Source organism: Rhinichthys klamathensis, unplaced genomic scaffold, assembly GCF_029890125.1.
Source record: "Rhinichthys klamathensis goyatoka isolate OS25496 unplaced genomic scaffold, OSU_Roscu_1.1 h1tg000099l_1, whole genome shotgun sequence".
NCBI lineage: Eukaryota > Metazoa > Chordata > Actinopteri > Cypriniformes > Leuciscidae > Rhinichthys > Rhinichthys klamathensis.
The window spans coordinates 1,172,664-1,188,466 of record NW_026606638.1 but is presented as its reverse complement, the minus strand read 5'-3'; the positions used below and the strand labels follow the sequence as shown (position 1 = coordinate 1,188,466).

The window sequence follows — 15,803 nt, the reverse complement described above, 5'->3', positions numbered from 1 at the left end:
CATCCATCTCGAAGTCTTAAAGTAGCTACCATTCACTGTTTGTTGGGCCTTATCCAGGCTCTTCAACAGGGGGTCTATGGTGGTACTACAGGGGGTTTAAACCGATTATGGTTTGATCTCAAACTATTTTGAAAAGAAGGAAAGTATGCAATAGAAAGAATATAACATTGTTAACTTCAACCAAAGCTAAAGTTAAAGTGCCCCTATTATGCTATTTAAAAGTTTCCTAATGTTGTTTTGAAGTCTCCTACAACAGGTTTACATGCATCAAACGTCAAAAAACTGTCTCATTTCCTCATAATATACATTTGCACATCACCACATTTTCAATGATTCTCAAACGACTCGTCAGATGAATCAATCTCTCTAAATCCCTCCTTTCTGCGAACTACTCTGCTCTTATTGGCCAGATAGCTCAGTCTGTTGTGATTGGTTTACCGCGTACAGCGCGTCGAAAACAAAAACGCCCATTGCCATCTCTGCTTGTCCTGAGGCTTCCTACACCGTAAACTAAACAGACTAACAAACAATGACGTCGAATGTACCATATCAATGCGAGCGTGAGTCCGAAGATGAAAAATTGGAAGAACATTAAACCTGAAGCTCCATCGCAAGGACAGCTCGAGCAGGAGTACGTTTCCCGAAAGCATCGTTATCCAACTATGATCGCAATTTCCATTGAACTCTATCGGTAACGACGGAACTTGCGACCATAGTTGGCTAACGATGCTTTCGGGAAACGCACCCCTGGACGTTTCTCAGTGATACGCTACTCAGTTTGAGGTACATTATGAGATGTTGCAACTGTAATTCCTCACCATCAGCATTAACAAGTGCATGTCCATCAACAAACCAATTATTTTACTTGTACTTATTTATTTACCGAGTATTTTTCGAATGTATTGCGGTGAACACGTGGAAACTGTATCAATAACAGTGCATGTATGCAATGTATACATTAGCCGAGCTCTAGCGTGAATGACTGATGTAGCATAAACGTTGGTAAAACAAATCTTGCTCCATGCTAAATCTTTCCTCAAAGTAGTGAGAACGACATATAATCTGCATTAATAGACACAGTTTTAGGTAATAGAGGCCCACAGCTGCTTAGCAGAAGTATTTCAGTTAAGACAGTAATAATGTGAGTTAACCAGTAAGCAGGCGACCTACACAATATCAAACTCAAAACTAAGTATTTTGAACACCATCTTTCAAGAGCAAGCGCCTGCATTTAAATCCGAGATTTGAGAACCAGTCGTCAGTAAAATAAAGGGAACACCGCAAAAGTTTAGGATTTTACTGATGTGATACCGTGGTAAAGATTAATTTTAACCACTGATTCTTCACATGCTCGTCCTTGGGCAGTGATTCATTTAATTGACTCAGAGTCGACTCTTGCTTTTGAAAGACAATAACTTTATTGTCTCATTATATACGGTGGACTTTCAGATTTATAACTTTGCAGGATGTTTTCATTAACTTACAGCTTTGTTACACACTACATGAAATGTCATTTTCAAAAATCCATTATAGGGGCACTTTAAAAAGCAAAAATTTTAGTTTTACTTCCACATTAACCCTTTCACACATACGATCAAACCAGTGTGATCAGTCAAGGCTGGTCCCTGGAGTGTACGATCACACCGGTGAGATTAGAGCGGTCAGTGCATCACGTGATCAACTGCTAAATTCAAACGTGCGCTGGCGCTCAGCGCTTGTCATATATCACAACTATTCAGTGTATTCAACCACATAATGTTTATTTTAGGTTTCAGACATTTAAATTCACATAAGTACTAAAAAAACAATACATTTAGAGTTTATAAAATACACATTGATGTCTATTGAAGCGGAAATAATAATCCTTTCCATTATAATTAGAGTTTTATTCATATCAGATACACATAGTGTAAGTAACTATAAAGTTTACTCTTTTTCCCAGTTCACCGGCCACTTACTTTCATGTATTTTGGGAGAAGTGGATGAATTCACGTGTTGTAAATCCAACTGATCCGATTCGGCACAAACCAACATGGCGGCGCCCATCGCGTATATAGCTCAACTAACGCGATCACTGTAAAGGAGTTTGACCCCGGTGCGATCACCTTGCTTTTTTTCTTATCAGTGCAAAAGAGACTCAAATAACTCAGGCAAGTATTATACATCATTCAAAACTGTTAAATGTCTACTTTTATTTGTGTACATAAAAACAAAATGTAATATGTTGATGTAAAAAATAACCATGATGCATGTAACTCAGCGAATACTTGCCACCCATACGTGAGAGATGTTTTTAGAAACCTTGAAGTGTCTATTTTTAAATTATGTAAATCATATCAAAAATAAATATTCTCTATTTAAGTAATCCGTATGAAAGCAACGAGAGGTTCAGGTTCTCAAGCCTGTGCTCATTACCTCTAATGTGATCACACCCATGCGAGCACAAGCGATTCACATGCAAATAGTCCACGTGAAGGAACGCAAACCTGTAAACGCCCTCATTACCTCAAAACAAAGAATCAAACTTCATCATTCCTCTGGTTTTCATCGAGTTTGGAAGACACGCTGTGACTTTACCTTGGATTTACCTCAGAAGAAGAAGAATGCGATTTGAAGATACGATTTTTAAGGTAAGAAATGTATCACTTATAATAGTTAGCGTGTTATTGTTGCATAAACTTGCCAGACTAAAATGTATGAAAAACATGTTGAAATATGAAATATAGACAGGCAACCTTTCAAGGCTAACTAAATATACATATCCGACACGAGGATGTTTTAAGCTTGATAATATAAAACACAGCATAATATATAAGTAGGCTAGTATGAGTCTTTACACTAACATAATGAATAGTATAATGTTTAGACCCGTGTTAACTGTTAAATACTGTGTGGATATCTGTTCAAACAATGTTTATAATGTGGTAACAATAATGTAAAGCATTGTAAGTTTGGGTCACTCATGCTGTGCATTTGAAAGCAAAACGCGCCAAAACTATTTTTACTCCAATCTCATTTCACAACGTCATAACGAATGATAACATTTGATGTTTCTCTAGTGTAGTGTACTGAAGTGTTCCTTTTTAATGATTTATCATTATAGGCCACCTGCATTTCTGTAAAGTAAAAATTATAATTGTTATTATTATTTTATGCAGCCCTACAAGTATATACCTACAAGGCACAACAAACCTGGTGTTCATTTTATATATATATACACTCACCTAAAGGATTATTAGGAAAACCATACTAATACTGTGTTTGACCCCCTTTTGCCTTCAGAACTGCTTTAATTCTACGTGGCATTGATTCAACAAGGTGCTGAAAGCATTCTTTAGAAATGTTGGCCCATATTGATAGGATAGCATCTTGCAGTTGATGGAGATTTGTGGGATGCACATCCAGGGCACGAAGCTCCTGTTCCACCACATCCCAAAGATACTCTATTGGGTTAAGATCTGGTGACTGTGGGGGCCATTTTAGTACAGTGAACTCATTGTCATGTTCAAAATGGTGCATTATCCTGCTGGAAGTAGCCATCAGAGGATGGGTACATGGTGGCCATAAAGGGATGGACATGGTCAGAAACAATGCTCAGGTAGGCCGTGGCATTTAAACGATGCCCAATTGGCACTAATGGGCCTAAAGTGTGCCAAGAAAACATCCCCCACACCATTACACCACCACCACCAGCCTGCACAGTGGTAACAAGGCATGATGGATCCATGTTCTCATTCTGTTTACGCCAAATTCTGACTCTACCATCTGAATGTCTCAACAAAAATCGAGACTCATCAGACCAGGCAACATTTTTCCAGTCTTCAACTGTCCAATTTTGGTGAGCTCTTGCAAATTGTAGCCTCTTTTTCCTATTTGTAGTGGAGATGAGTGGTACCCGGTGGGGTCTTCTGCTGTTGTAGCCCATCTGCCTCAAGGTTGTGCGTGTTGTGGCTTCACAAATGCTTTGCTACATACCTCGGTTGTAACGAGTGGTCATTTCAGTCAAAGTTGCTCTTCTATCAGCTTGAATCAGTCGGCCCATTCTCCTCTGACCTCTAGCACCAACAAGGCATTTTCGCCCACAGGACTGCCGCATACTGTATGTTTTTCCCTTTTCACACCATTCTTTGTAAACCCTAGAAATGGTTGTGCGTGAAAATCCCAGTAACTGAGCAGATTGTGAAATACTCAGACCGGCCCGTCTGGCACCAACAACCATGCCACGCTCAAAATGGCTTAAATCACCTTTCTTTCCCATTCTGACATTCAGTTTGGAGTTCAGGAGATTGTCTTGACCAGGACCACACCCCTAAATGCATTGAAGCAAATGCCATGTGATTGGTTGATTAGATAATTGCATTAATGAGAAATTGAACAGGTGTTCCTAATAATCCTTTAGGTGAGTGTATACCTGCCGCCTTACACTATATCATATTTGAAAGTATTAGAATCTATATTATTTAAAATTACTATATATTCTTAAATATATATTTAAATAATCTATACTACACAAAATATAATTCATTTTATAAATATTTGTTATTATTGATCAAATTGAATTAATTATATTTGTAATATATTTGTCATTTGTAATAGAAATATTCAGTTTTAGTCTTGACTTCTTCTGAAACGGTTACAAATACATTTTGTGGCAGCATCATGGTAATGATTGCATCAGATAGTAATACCATGGCATATGAAATATTATGTCTGAAAAAAAGTATAAAAAGTACCATGGTGCTTTTTGTTACTGTGTAATTACTATCTGTTTTAATTATTACAAAATACTCTTTCTGCAGCAGCCAAATTCATACTTCAAGAGACTATGTTATTCCCAGCTACCAAACAAAAGGTATTTGCTAATTCAATCATTTCTGTTGGGCCAAAATTTTGGGCATTTCAAATGGTTGTATAATTAAATTGGCTCTCTTAAGACAACTGAGACATCAACTATAAACATGTAGACACATGTAGAATGGCACAGTCCTTGATAGTCCTCTTCATGGTTTGCAATAAAAATTGCTTATTTTTTTTAAGTAAATGAAGCTTTCTTTCACTGTCCAAGAATGGAGGATAACCATTCATATATCTGTTTTGAGTTGTGAGCTACTTTAGGGCTTAATTGTAACAATATTACAAGAATACAATAAACCCTTCTAATCATTCACCGTGAGCAATACGTTGGCCACAATATTTTTATGGAGGGTAAAAGTGCAGCGGAGCTGACCCAACAAAGTGCAGACAAAGGCCATTTTCACAGACTGATGCGGAGTGAGATGGACATTGGTTAGCGACATGGCAATGATGCCAAGTGGGTCTCTCCTTTTCTCTTGACCTGCCGTACATGAAAAGCCAATTTTTCAGAAACAAAGAATTTCAAAGTTACCACTGAAGGAAAATGTCAGCATGCTTTCATTTTTACCATGATAAGGCTTCTCTTGTATCTTTAATAATGATGTGCTACCAGTGAGGTTTTTGCACATCTGAGGTTAGAGTGTAACTTAATCTGGATGATATTTTATGGCCACATAAACATTTATGCAGAACGTTTATGTAAGGTTTGATGGCACTTGGTTTATTATTATTCTTCATTGTGGGAAATGTATTTTTTATGGATTCAACATTTTAGCTCAATTAATAACTGTTTTGTGGTCTTTTCTAATGCCTGTTAGACTTGTTTAATTGATATCTCAATAATACTGAATGGCCTCAATGGTCACTGAATGGTCTGTGCTACAAAAATGCACACATTCCCTACATTCTCAGCACTATTATCATTTTTTTTTCTTGTTAATAGTGCAAGCAAAGAGGAGTTCAACAGAGAATGCCTGTTGAGCTTTAGCAATGGGATTGGGCTTTTGAGATAATATTGACCCTAAGCAGAAATTGAATTTGAATAAATCCAACAGCTACGTACATCAAAAGGTAGTTACTCAGTCTCTGCCAACCATGGTTATTATAGTTAACTACAACTAAAACTAAAGCCATACAAAACATTTTGGTTAGCTAAACTAAAATGAATGTAAACTGAAATAAAAACAAACAAACAAACAAACAAAGAAATGAAAAACTTTCAGCTATTTTCAAACAACATTCAGCAACATTTATTTATTTTACGTAGTTTAACTTTATTGAACTAAAACTGAAATATAATTAATGAAAATGATTAGATAAAAAAACTAATAAATATGACAAAAAACAACAAAATTATGAAATTTTTAAATTAAAATTAAAAATATGAAAATAAATAAAATTCAAAATATTGATAAAAACTATAATTGTATCTCAATGATACTAAAAAGGTACTGATTTTTAAGATTAGATTAATATTATATTAATTTGTTGTAATTCTATTTTCTTGCAATAATCTATGGGTGGAGGTTAATATACCATTATCAAATGACCTGCAGCAGTGATCTATCAGAGGAGGCCAAGCTATTTCAGCTGCTAGTTTAGCTAGCAATATTAGGGTATTTAGACTTATAAACATTACAATGTCCACAAGACAACCCTTTGTATTTCGCAAACAATAGTAAGCAGTTTGTTACCATGCACATCCATTATAATATATATTTATCGTTTATCGGCCATGATATGAAGCAAGAAATTATCGGACAGAATTCTCTTCTCTTTTTTTGCAAAGTGAATCATTTCAGCGGTGTAGTACTAAAAATTATATATATATATATATATATATATATATATATATATATATATATATATATATATATATATATATATACATATAAACTCACCGGCCACTTTATTAGGTACACCTGTCCAACTGCTCGTTAACACTTAATTTCTAAGCAGCCAATCACATGGCGGCAACTCAGTGCATTTAGGCATGTAGACATGGTCAAGACAATCTCCTGCAGTTCAAACGGAGCATCAGTATGGGGAAGAAAGTTGATTTGAGTGACTTTGAACGTGGCATGATTGTTGGTGCCAGAAGGGCTGGTCTGAGTATTTCAGAAACTGCTAATCTACTGGGATTTTCACGCACAACCATCTCTAGGGTTTACAGAGAATGGTCCGAAAAAGAAAAAACATCCAGTGAGCGGCAGTTCTGTGGGCGGAAATGCCTTGTTGATGCCAGAGGTCAGAGGAGAATGGCCAGACTGGTTCGAGCTGATAGAAGGGCAACAGTGACTGAAATAACCACTCGTTACAACCGAGGTATGCAGCAAAGCATTTGTGAAGCCACAACACGCACAACCTTGAGGCGGATGGGCTACAACAGCAGAAGACTCCACCGGGTACCACTCATCTCCACTACAAATAGGAAAAAGAGGCTACAATTTGCAAGAGCTCACCAAAATTGAACAGTTGAAGACTGGAAAAATGTTGCCTGGTCTGATGAGTCTCGATTTCTGTTGAGACATTCAGATGTTAGAGTCAGAATTTGGCGTAAACAGAATGAGAACATGGAACCATCATGCCTTGTTACCACTGTGCAGGCTGGTGGTGGTGGTGTAATGGTGTGGGGGATGTTTTCCTGGCACACTTTAGGCCCCTTAGTGCCAATTGGGCATCGTTTAAATGCCACGGCCTACCTGAGCATTGTTTCTGACCATGTCCATCCCTTTATGGCCACCATGTACCCATCCTCTGATGGCTACTTCCACCATGTCACAAAGCTCTAATTATTTCAAATTGGTTTCTTGAACATGACAATGAGTTCACTGTACTAAAATGGCCTCCACAGTCACCAGATCTCAACCCAATAGAGCATCTTTGGGATGTGGTGGAACGGGAGATTCGCATCATGGATGTGCAGCCGACAAATCTGCGGCAACTGTGTGATGCCATCATGTCAATATGGACCAAACTCCCTGAGGAATGCTTCCAGCACCTTGTTGAATCTATGCCACGAAGAATTGAGGCAGTTCTGAAGGCAAAAGGGGGTCCAACCCGTTACTAGCATGGGGTACCTAATAAAATGGCCGGTGAGTGTATCTTCATCACAATTTCATGATAGCAGCTATTTGCTATTTTGTAGTCTTATAGTAACACCTAAAGACTAAGGAGAAAAAGTGAAATGACCCTACTTGATGCATAGCTACAACTCATTTAGTCCTAGTTCCTGTGAAACCTTTGTGGGGGTTTAATGTATTGTCTGAGATGCATTATGTTTTAAGGACTAAGGACAGATCAATCGGCTTTCTGGGAGTTGGAAATCACACAGCTGACACAAAAGCCCTGTGTTGCCATGTGCATTGTAAACCAAAAGCTGTAAGGTGCCAGCTCACTGCAGCCACTGGGACAAGTCCCGAAGGTGTTGTTAGGCGATTACCCAATTAAATTAATTGAACTGCACACATTTAAACAAGAGCAATACACTTTTAATCATGCCTCGTATCCTCAATTTTGAGGCTAATTTTTCGTATACAGTCTAAAGTTATTTTCAACTTCCAGCAACCTGAAATGTGGCTCCATATGAAAAAAAAAAATGTTTCTTACCTCAAGATACACCACCCAGGGCATAACTAATGTGGCCACGAGAAGATCTGCCACCGCCAGGCTGACAATGAGGTAATTAGTGGTGGTCTGCAGCGCTTTCTCTCTGGAGACTGCCATACACACCAACACATTGCCGAAGACAATGAGAAAGATGAGGAGAGTCAGGAGCATGGCATAGTAGTTATACTGATGCTTGGCCTCACAGCTTGTGCTGTTGAGGGCCCCAGTTCCGTTGTCATAATAAGTATCATTGTAGGGATACTCCGTGAGGAAATCCATGAGCTGTGGCCAGGGAAGATGCCTGAAACTGAAAGACATAATTTACTGTCAGTGAAGCCACAAACACGGAATGAAACCAAACAGCATTATGTCAACACAAAGGAACATGTTATTGATCAGAGGTTGCTTTATCATATCTCAGTAGAGTTTTTGATTTATGTTTTATTTTAAGCAGAAGTGTGTAATTTCTAGGCCAGAATTTCACTTCACCAAATAAAACAACCATTATGATTATTTTCAAACTGCTTTCCTGAACACCCCTCAAGTCTTCCATTGGTTCGAAAACAGATAGTCCAACTCAAGCCATTGTTTGAGCCAGTGTTGCTGTCTTGAGCTGGTCAGTGTTTTTATACTTTTTTGGGCAAAAGGAGAACTGGCCAGAGGAAAACCCCCAACTGAGCCTGGTTTTTACCCAAGGTTTTTTATCCATTTCTGTCACCTGATGGAGTTTGGGTTCCTTGCCACTGTCGCCTTCGGCTTGCTTAGTTGGGGTTTAAAAGACACTTACAATTCAACAATGTTATACATTTGACTGTACTGACACTGTTAAATGAGAACAAAACTTTAATGATGAGCTGCTTTATAGCTAATTCAACTTTGTTTCATAATTAACTAATTATGCAACATTGACAATGTTACTGAACTAAATTGAATCCACATTGAACTGAATTAAGCTGAATAACGGTTCTATTGTCTTCTAAAAAGCTGCTTATAACTGAATTGAACTAATTTCATAATTGATGAACTTTACACAGTTATTGAACTGAACTGAATCAACACTGAACTGACTTGAGCAGAATAATTACACTATTGTCTTCTGTAAAGCAGCTGTAATGCAGAATTTAATTTGTCTCATATTTGATGAAGTTTTAATCATTGATAATTTCCTGTTTATTACTTTAAAGCTTCTCTGAAACATTCGGTGTTGTATAACGCATTACAGAAATAAAGATGACTTGACTTTACTTGAAAATCAACATACACATAGTTTACTAATACATTTTTATCCACATTAAGTGATGAAGTTATAAGTATTTATTAAATGGAAAAAAATATACAGTATAGGGCTCTAATGTTCATAGCACAGTTCCCTTTTGAAAGGTAACTCACGCTGTGTCCCCTAGGGGTCGCTATGTGGAATGCATTGGGCTTAACTGGTGTCTGAAGTGGAAATCTAAACATGACAATGAACTTGACATTGGCAAGCGGCAGCCTATGATGAAACTACAGAGTATAAAAGGGCACCTGTGCAATACGTCATCCTCTTATTTTCTTCAGGAGACCGTGTGTTTGAACGTGCGATCTGAACAGGCAAGTTTATAATATGGCCAGCACTAGCACTGCGAATTTTAGAATGTGTGTTCATCAGTGTCAGCATTTTCTGACACCTGATGACACACACGATGTGTGCGTTATGTGTATGGGTGAGGAACATGCACGCTCAGTCTTTGAAGAGGCTGTATGCGTACATTGCGAGCGTTCTCCTCTGAGGAAACTTTTCTTGAGGGAATCGGGACAGCCATCTGTGCCCTGCGGTTCAGGACCGAGGCGAACAGGAAACTGAAGTTGTGGGGCTGGCAGATGGAGCTCGCCGATGTGCTTGAGAGGGGTTTGAGTATCTTTCGCTCGTTGGTGGCTGACGAGAGCGAGCTGCGGGATGATGATGTGGTCTCTCTCGCGGCATCTGATTCAGCAGCGAGCGCATTCCTTGCCCCAGGCCAGGCTGTGCAGGGTGAGGCTGATGAGGACGATGATGTTTCCGAGCGCTCTCACCCCGCCTACCCCGCATATGACGAGTTGTTGGACTTTATGTCGCATCGCGGATAGGTTAGATCTGCCGTGGAAACTCGATAAGCGCAACCTCATGCGGCCGCCTCGATGACCGTTTTTTCTCGGGGCATAATCCACCAGCTTGTACGAGTTTTCCTTTTTCCCAGATCTTCACAGTGAGGGTGGAGATCTTGGAAAAAGCCATATCATTAATATTGTCAGGCCTCCGTTCACTATTGAGAGTCATATAGAGAGAGTTATAGAGGCCTCCGGTCCTCAGAGCTCCTCCAGGATAGTGAAATCAGGTAGTAGGCTATGTGAGCCTCCTTGTAAACTGTCATGAGTGTAGGACGTAGTTAGGCCTCCTCTCAATTTTGGGAGTCGTCATGTTGAGGCCCCCGTCCTCAGAGCTCAACCTCAGTAGGACTGAGTAGTTAGGCTCTATCTGAGCCTCCTTGGTTACTACCTTTAGATGCAGAATTAACAGGCCTCCTCTCGCTATAGGGAGTCGAGTTATAGAGGCATCCGCTCCGATATCAAGTAGTTAGGCTCTTTTGACCCTCCTTGGTAGCTTTCCTGGGTGTAGGACACAGTTAGGCCTCCTCTCACTTCAGAGAGTCATTAACCTGAGGCCTCCATTCTCAGAGCTTGATCAGGCAGCAGGGCTGAGTCGTTAGGCACCCTCTGATCCTCCTTGGATACTGCCTCTTTTATGGAGCGTCGCCAGGCCTCCTCTCACTTAGAGAGTTGTTTTATAGAGGCCTCCGCTCCTCAGAGCTCCGCCCGGATAGCGATGTTAAGTAGTTAGGCTCTCTGTGAGCCTCCTTGGTAGCTGTCCTGGGGGTAGGACATAGTTAGCCCTCCTCTCACTTCGGAGAGTCTTTATGCGGAGGCCTCCTTCCTCAGAGATCGACCAGGCAGTAGTACTGAGTAGTTAGGCTATCTCTGAGCCTCTTTGGTTACTGCTTTCAGATGGAGTGTTGTCAGGCTTCCTCTCGCTATAGAGAGTTGAGTTATAGAGGCCTCCGCTCCTCAGAGCTCCACCTGGATAGCTATAGTTAGTAGTTAGGCTTTATGTGACGCTCCTTTGTAGCTGTCCTTGGTGTAGGCCATAGTAGGCACTTTTAGACTGTCCTCAGAGCTCGCCCATTGCATGGCAAGTTGTTAGGCTTTCTTTGAGCCTCCTTGGTTGCCGCGAGTGTTGTTAGGCCTCCTCTCACTGAGAGAGTTGTTTACTGTGGCCTCCGCTCTTCAGAGCTCCGCTAGGATAGCATTGCGAGTGGTAGGCCTCTGTGAGCCTCCTTGCAAGATGTCCTGAGCATTGGGTGTTCCAGGCCTCCTAACGTTTTTAAGAAGAGCACAAATATCTGAGAAGCAAAAGTCTCCAGTTGCTTTCCATTTAATTTCACTCCATTTAATCATCATAGACCGGAGAACGGAGGCCTCAATAGGATGACTCTAAAGAAAGAAAGCCTAACTACATTCATATTCAGGCCAGCATCCAGGGAGGCTCGCATAGAGCCTAACACTCAGAACTTCTGTTCAGACAGCCCTGAAGAGTGGAGGCCACAAACAAGAGGCCTAGCAACGCACTAACCCAAAGGGCAGTACAGAGAAAACTCAGAAAGAGCTAAAACTCATTCTAACTGGCCCGCGAAGCTTCGCAGAGTGGAGGACCCAATGCAGCTACACTCATAATGAGAGGAAGCCTAGCAACACTCCACACTAAGGTCAGTAACCAAAGAGGGTCCCAGAGAGCCTAACAACTTATTATAATACCCTACCGCCTAGCCAAGCTCTAGGAGTGGAGGCCTCAGTATGACAACTCTCTAAATCAAGAGGAGACGTAACTACGCCCCGCACTCAGGTCATCATGCAAGGAGGCTCACAGAGAGCCTACACATCACAAATGCTGTCCTAGCAGAGCTCAAAGGGGCGGAGACCTCAGTAAGATAACTCTCTCCCTCTAGTGAGAGGAGGCCAGCAACCGTCGCAGTAGCCAAGGAGGCTCACAGAGAGCCTAACAACTTAGCAAACTGCCTGGCCGAGCTCTAGGAGTGGAGGCCTCAACATGATGACTCTCTAAATCAAGAGGAGACCTAACTAAGCCCCATGCTCAGGACATCTTGCAAGGATGCTCACAGAGAGCCTACAACTCACAAATGCTGCCTCATGAAGACAACTCTCTCTAGCGAGAGGAGGCCCAACAATGCTCGCAGTAGCCAAGGAGGCTTATAGAGAGCTTAACCACTTAGCTTATGGCTGAGCTCATAGGACGAATACACTACATCCTACCCCTGTCAAGAAAGCTACATAACAGGGATAGCAGCCTGACACAATAGTTGGTGGAGCTCGGAGGAGCAGACGCCTCTATTAGAACAACTCTATATAGCACGAGGAGGCCTAACTATGCTCTAGTTCAAGAGCAGTGACCAAGGAAGCTCACAGAGTGCCTTAGCCCCTAGCTGAGTTCGGAGGGCGGAGGCCTAGCTATATCCAACGTATGTCAGGGAGGCCAAACAAACGAACTAACTACTTGATGACGCTAGAACAGAACTCTGGGGAGCGTAATAGCCTAATAACTCAGACCTGCTATTCAGGTGGTTCTCAATGGAGCGGAGGCTTGAGAAGAATGACTCTCTTTAATGAGAAGAGGCCTAACAACGCTTCCCTACTCTAAAGGCAGTAGCCAAGGAGGCTAACAGAGAGCATAGCAACCTAGAACACTGCCTAGCTAAACACTGAGGATGGATACCTCAGCATGACTACTCTTTAAACCGAGAGGAGGCCCACCAAGGTGGCTTACAGAAAGCCTAACAACTTGATACTGCTGACCAGAGGGAGCTCAGCATCACACAGCTTCTTGCTTACCTAATTTGCCATTCAGTAGAAAATAAAGATCCAAATGGCTGGGTTGGTGCCTTCAATGAGGACACCTCAGCTACTGAGAAATAGTAGGGAGGCATCGACACATTTTCTACCTCACACAATCCTTTCACAATTCCATAATAAAGGATAAGTGTGGGCCGAATATGGATTCTCTTGATGATCAGCCACAGCATGGAGATCAAAAGGAAAAACAGAAGGCTCACAGAAGCGGGATAGTTATGTCCAGACAGACATTGTTTTCCACAATATCTGTCTCATCCTCCAAAGCAGAGCTACACTTTTTCTGTCTGTAATTCTTTAAAATTAGATACATAACATAGAACAATAGTATTATTTGAGTCAACAAGAAGAGCTAAAAAAAGAAAAAAATGTTTGACTCCTCCGTGCTCTGCCTACAAACCCCCACGCTCAATCCCACCTCACTGTAATAGTGGCCGTGGGACCGAACCGCGGAGTGCAGGCGCTCAACTCTCATCCCTTAAGAGAGAGTCAAGCCCAGGTGGAACCAATTACTGCGACTACATCAGCAAAAGTACTCATTTAACCTCAAGCGCAATAGTTCAAACATCAGATTCTATCACTCTGTAAAGAATCATATGAAAACGGACACGAATGCATCTCCCTCGAGTGCCGAGCACGCTTGTGAAAACGTTAACTACTATCCCTCAGCAGAGAGCAGAAAGGAAAAAGCTCCTTACCTGTCTCTTGTAGTCAGTCTCGTGAATGCATCATACCTAGCTCATCCAGCTTGCTCGAAGAGAAGACAGCATTCCACCCAAATGTGCATCCCATATCCCTCGAGTAATAGGGATGGACTGAACGGAGCTTTTAATTGAGAAATCCTCACAATGCGTGCATTCAGCTCCCTCAGGAGTTAAACGCACATGCTCCTCACTCATGTACAATAAACTGTCTCCTGAAGACAAGAAAGAGGATGACGTATTTTTTCACGTGCCTTTTTATACTCACGGTCGCACCAGTAGTGACGTCATAGGCTGACGCCTGCCTAAGTTCATTACTGTGTTAAGACTCAGACACCGGTCATGCAGGAGGGATTCCCCATAGCGCCCTCTAGTGGATGCAACACAAGTTCCCTTTCGAAAGGGAACTAAACTTAAAGGGATAGTTCATCCAAATGTTTAGAATAAATTAATTTTAATATCCAAAAGAATATATTTTGAATAATGCTGGTAACCAAGAAGTTGACGGTAGCCAATGACTTCCTTAGTAGGAAAAAAAAAATACTATGGAAGTAAATGTCTACCATCAACTGTCTGGTTACTGTCTGGCATTTTTTTTTAAATATCTTATTTTGTGTTCAACAGAAGAAAGAAATTCAACTTCAGTAGAAACAACTGAAGGGTGAGCAAATGATGACAGAATTTTTATTTTTGGGTGAACTTTCCCTTTAACTGAATTAAAGATTTAAACATCCATGGAAGGTCATTTAAATTCACACAAAATGTTATGTAACTGTATGAGGACAGATTCAAATTGATACAGTTATAAAAGCGTCGAAATGCTGAGAAAAAGAAAATGAATGAGAACAGGGATCATGAGCACACTCACAAAACATGGGTGACCCTGTATTCTAAATTAACAATAAGCACAATCACAGCATAGCTAACACTCTCACAATCACACCCATCTTCATTTGCCATGTATAATATTTGATACACACAAATTACAGAATATATCTTCTATCCTTCCTCCAATTTCTCCTCTAAGTGCTATAACATTGGACAGCTGCTGAAACAGGATTGATTTTTCTGTGTCAATAGTGGCATAATAGCTGTCTTATATTGATTTTGAATTTACACAGCAAGATCTTTACCTGCTCCAAAATCAACATCTCAAACCGACCAGAAAGAGCATTGAGAATGAGGGTACAAGCTAAAGCTTACGGATTTTCTTTTGGACAAAACATTGCTTTGGTATTTTTGTATATTACCTTTTACATTTTTGCTGTTTAATTAATTGTTTTGTGTTTCATGATTGTTTCACTGTAAATTTAGCTGGAAAGCCTATATTACAGACTTTCGAGGTTGCATTTTTTTTTTACGAACATGCACAACACTGTGCTTTACATAAGTATAAAAACACTTGTGAATGTGTCAATTAATGTGTAATTAACTTTTTATTTTTAGGCAATAATGCTGTAAAATTATCCACCAAGGAGCTTTTGTCTTTGTTCTGTTAGTATGTATGTATGTATGTATGTATGTGAACAATACATTTTAACAATAAATTTGAAATTTGAAAATGTTTGACAGCTTATAACTAATGTCCTAAAAAGAAACTGACTTTCAAAAAGGGCCCCATCCTGACAATATTCATTGTTATATAAAAGTGGTTAACGTGGTAGTGAACTTACAGTCTTCCATTCTCCTGTACATCCTAAC

At 40.3% G+C, this 15,803-nt stretch overlaps 1 protein-coding gene across 1 annotated transcript in view; it reads right to left on the bottom strand.

Annotated features, from left to right (window-relative positions):
• drd2b (dopamine receptor D2b) overlaps positions 1–15,803 on the bottom strand; it is a 136,203-nt gene that overhangs the window by 46,277 nt on the left and 74,123 nt on the right. Inside the window, exon 2 of the mRNA XM_056252921.1 lies at positions 8,464–8,770. Coding sequence (XP_056108896.1) covers positions 8,464–8,742 — 279 coding nt within the window. The 5' untranslated portion in view covers positions 8,743–8,770. The remainder of the gene's footprint in view (positions 1–8,463; positions 8,771–15,803) is intronic.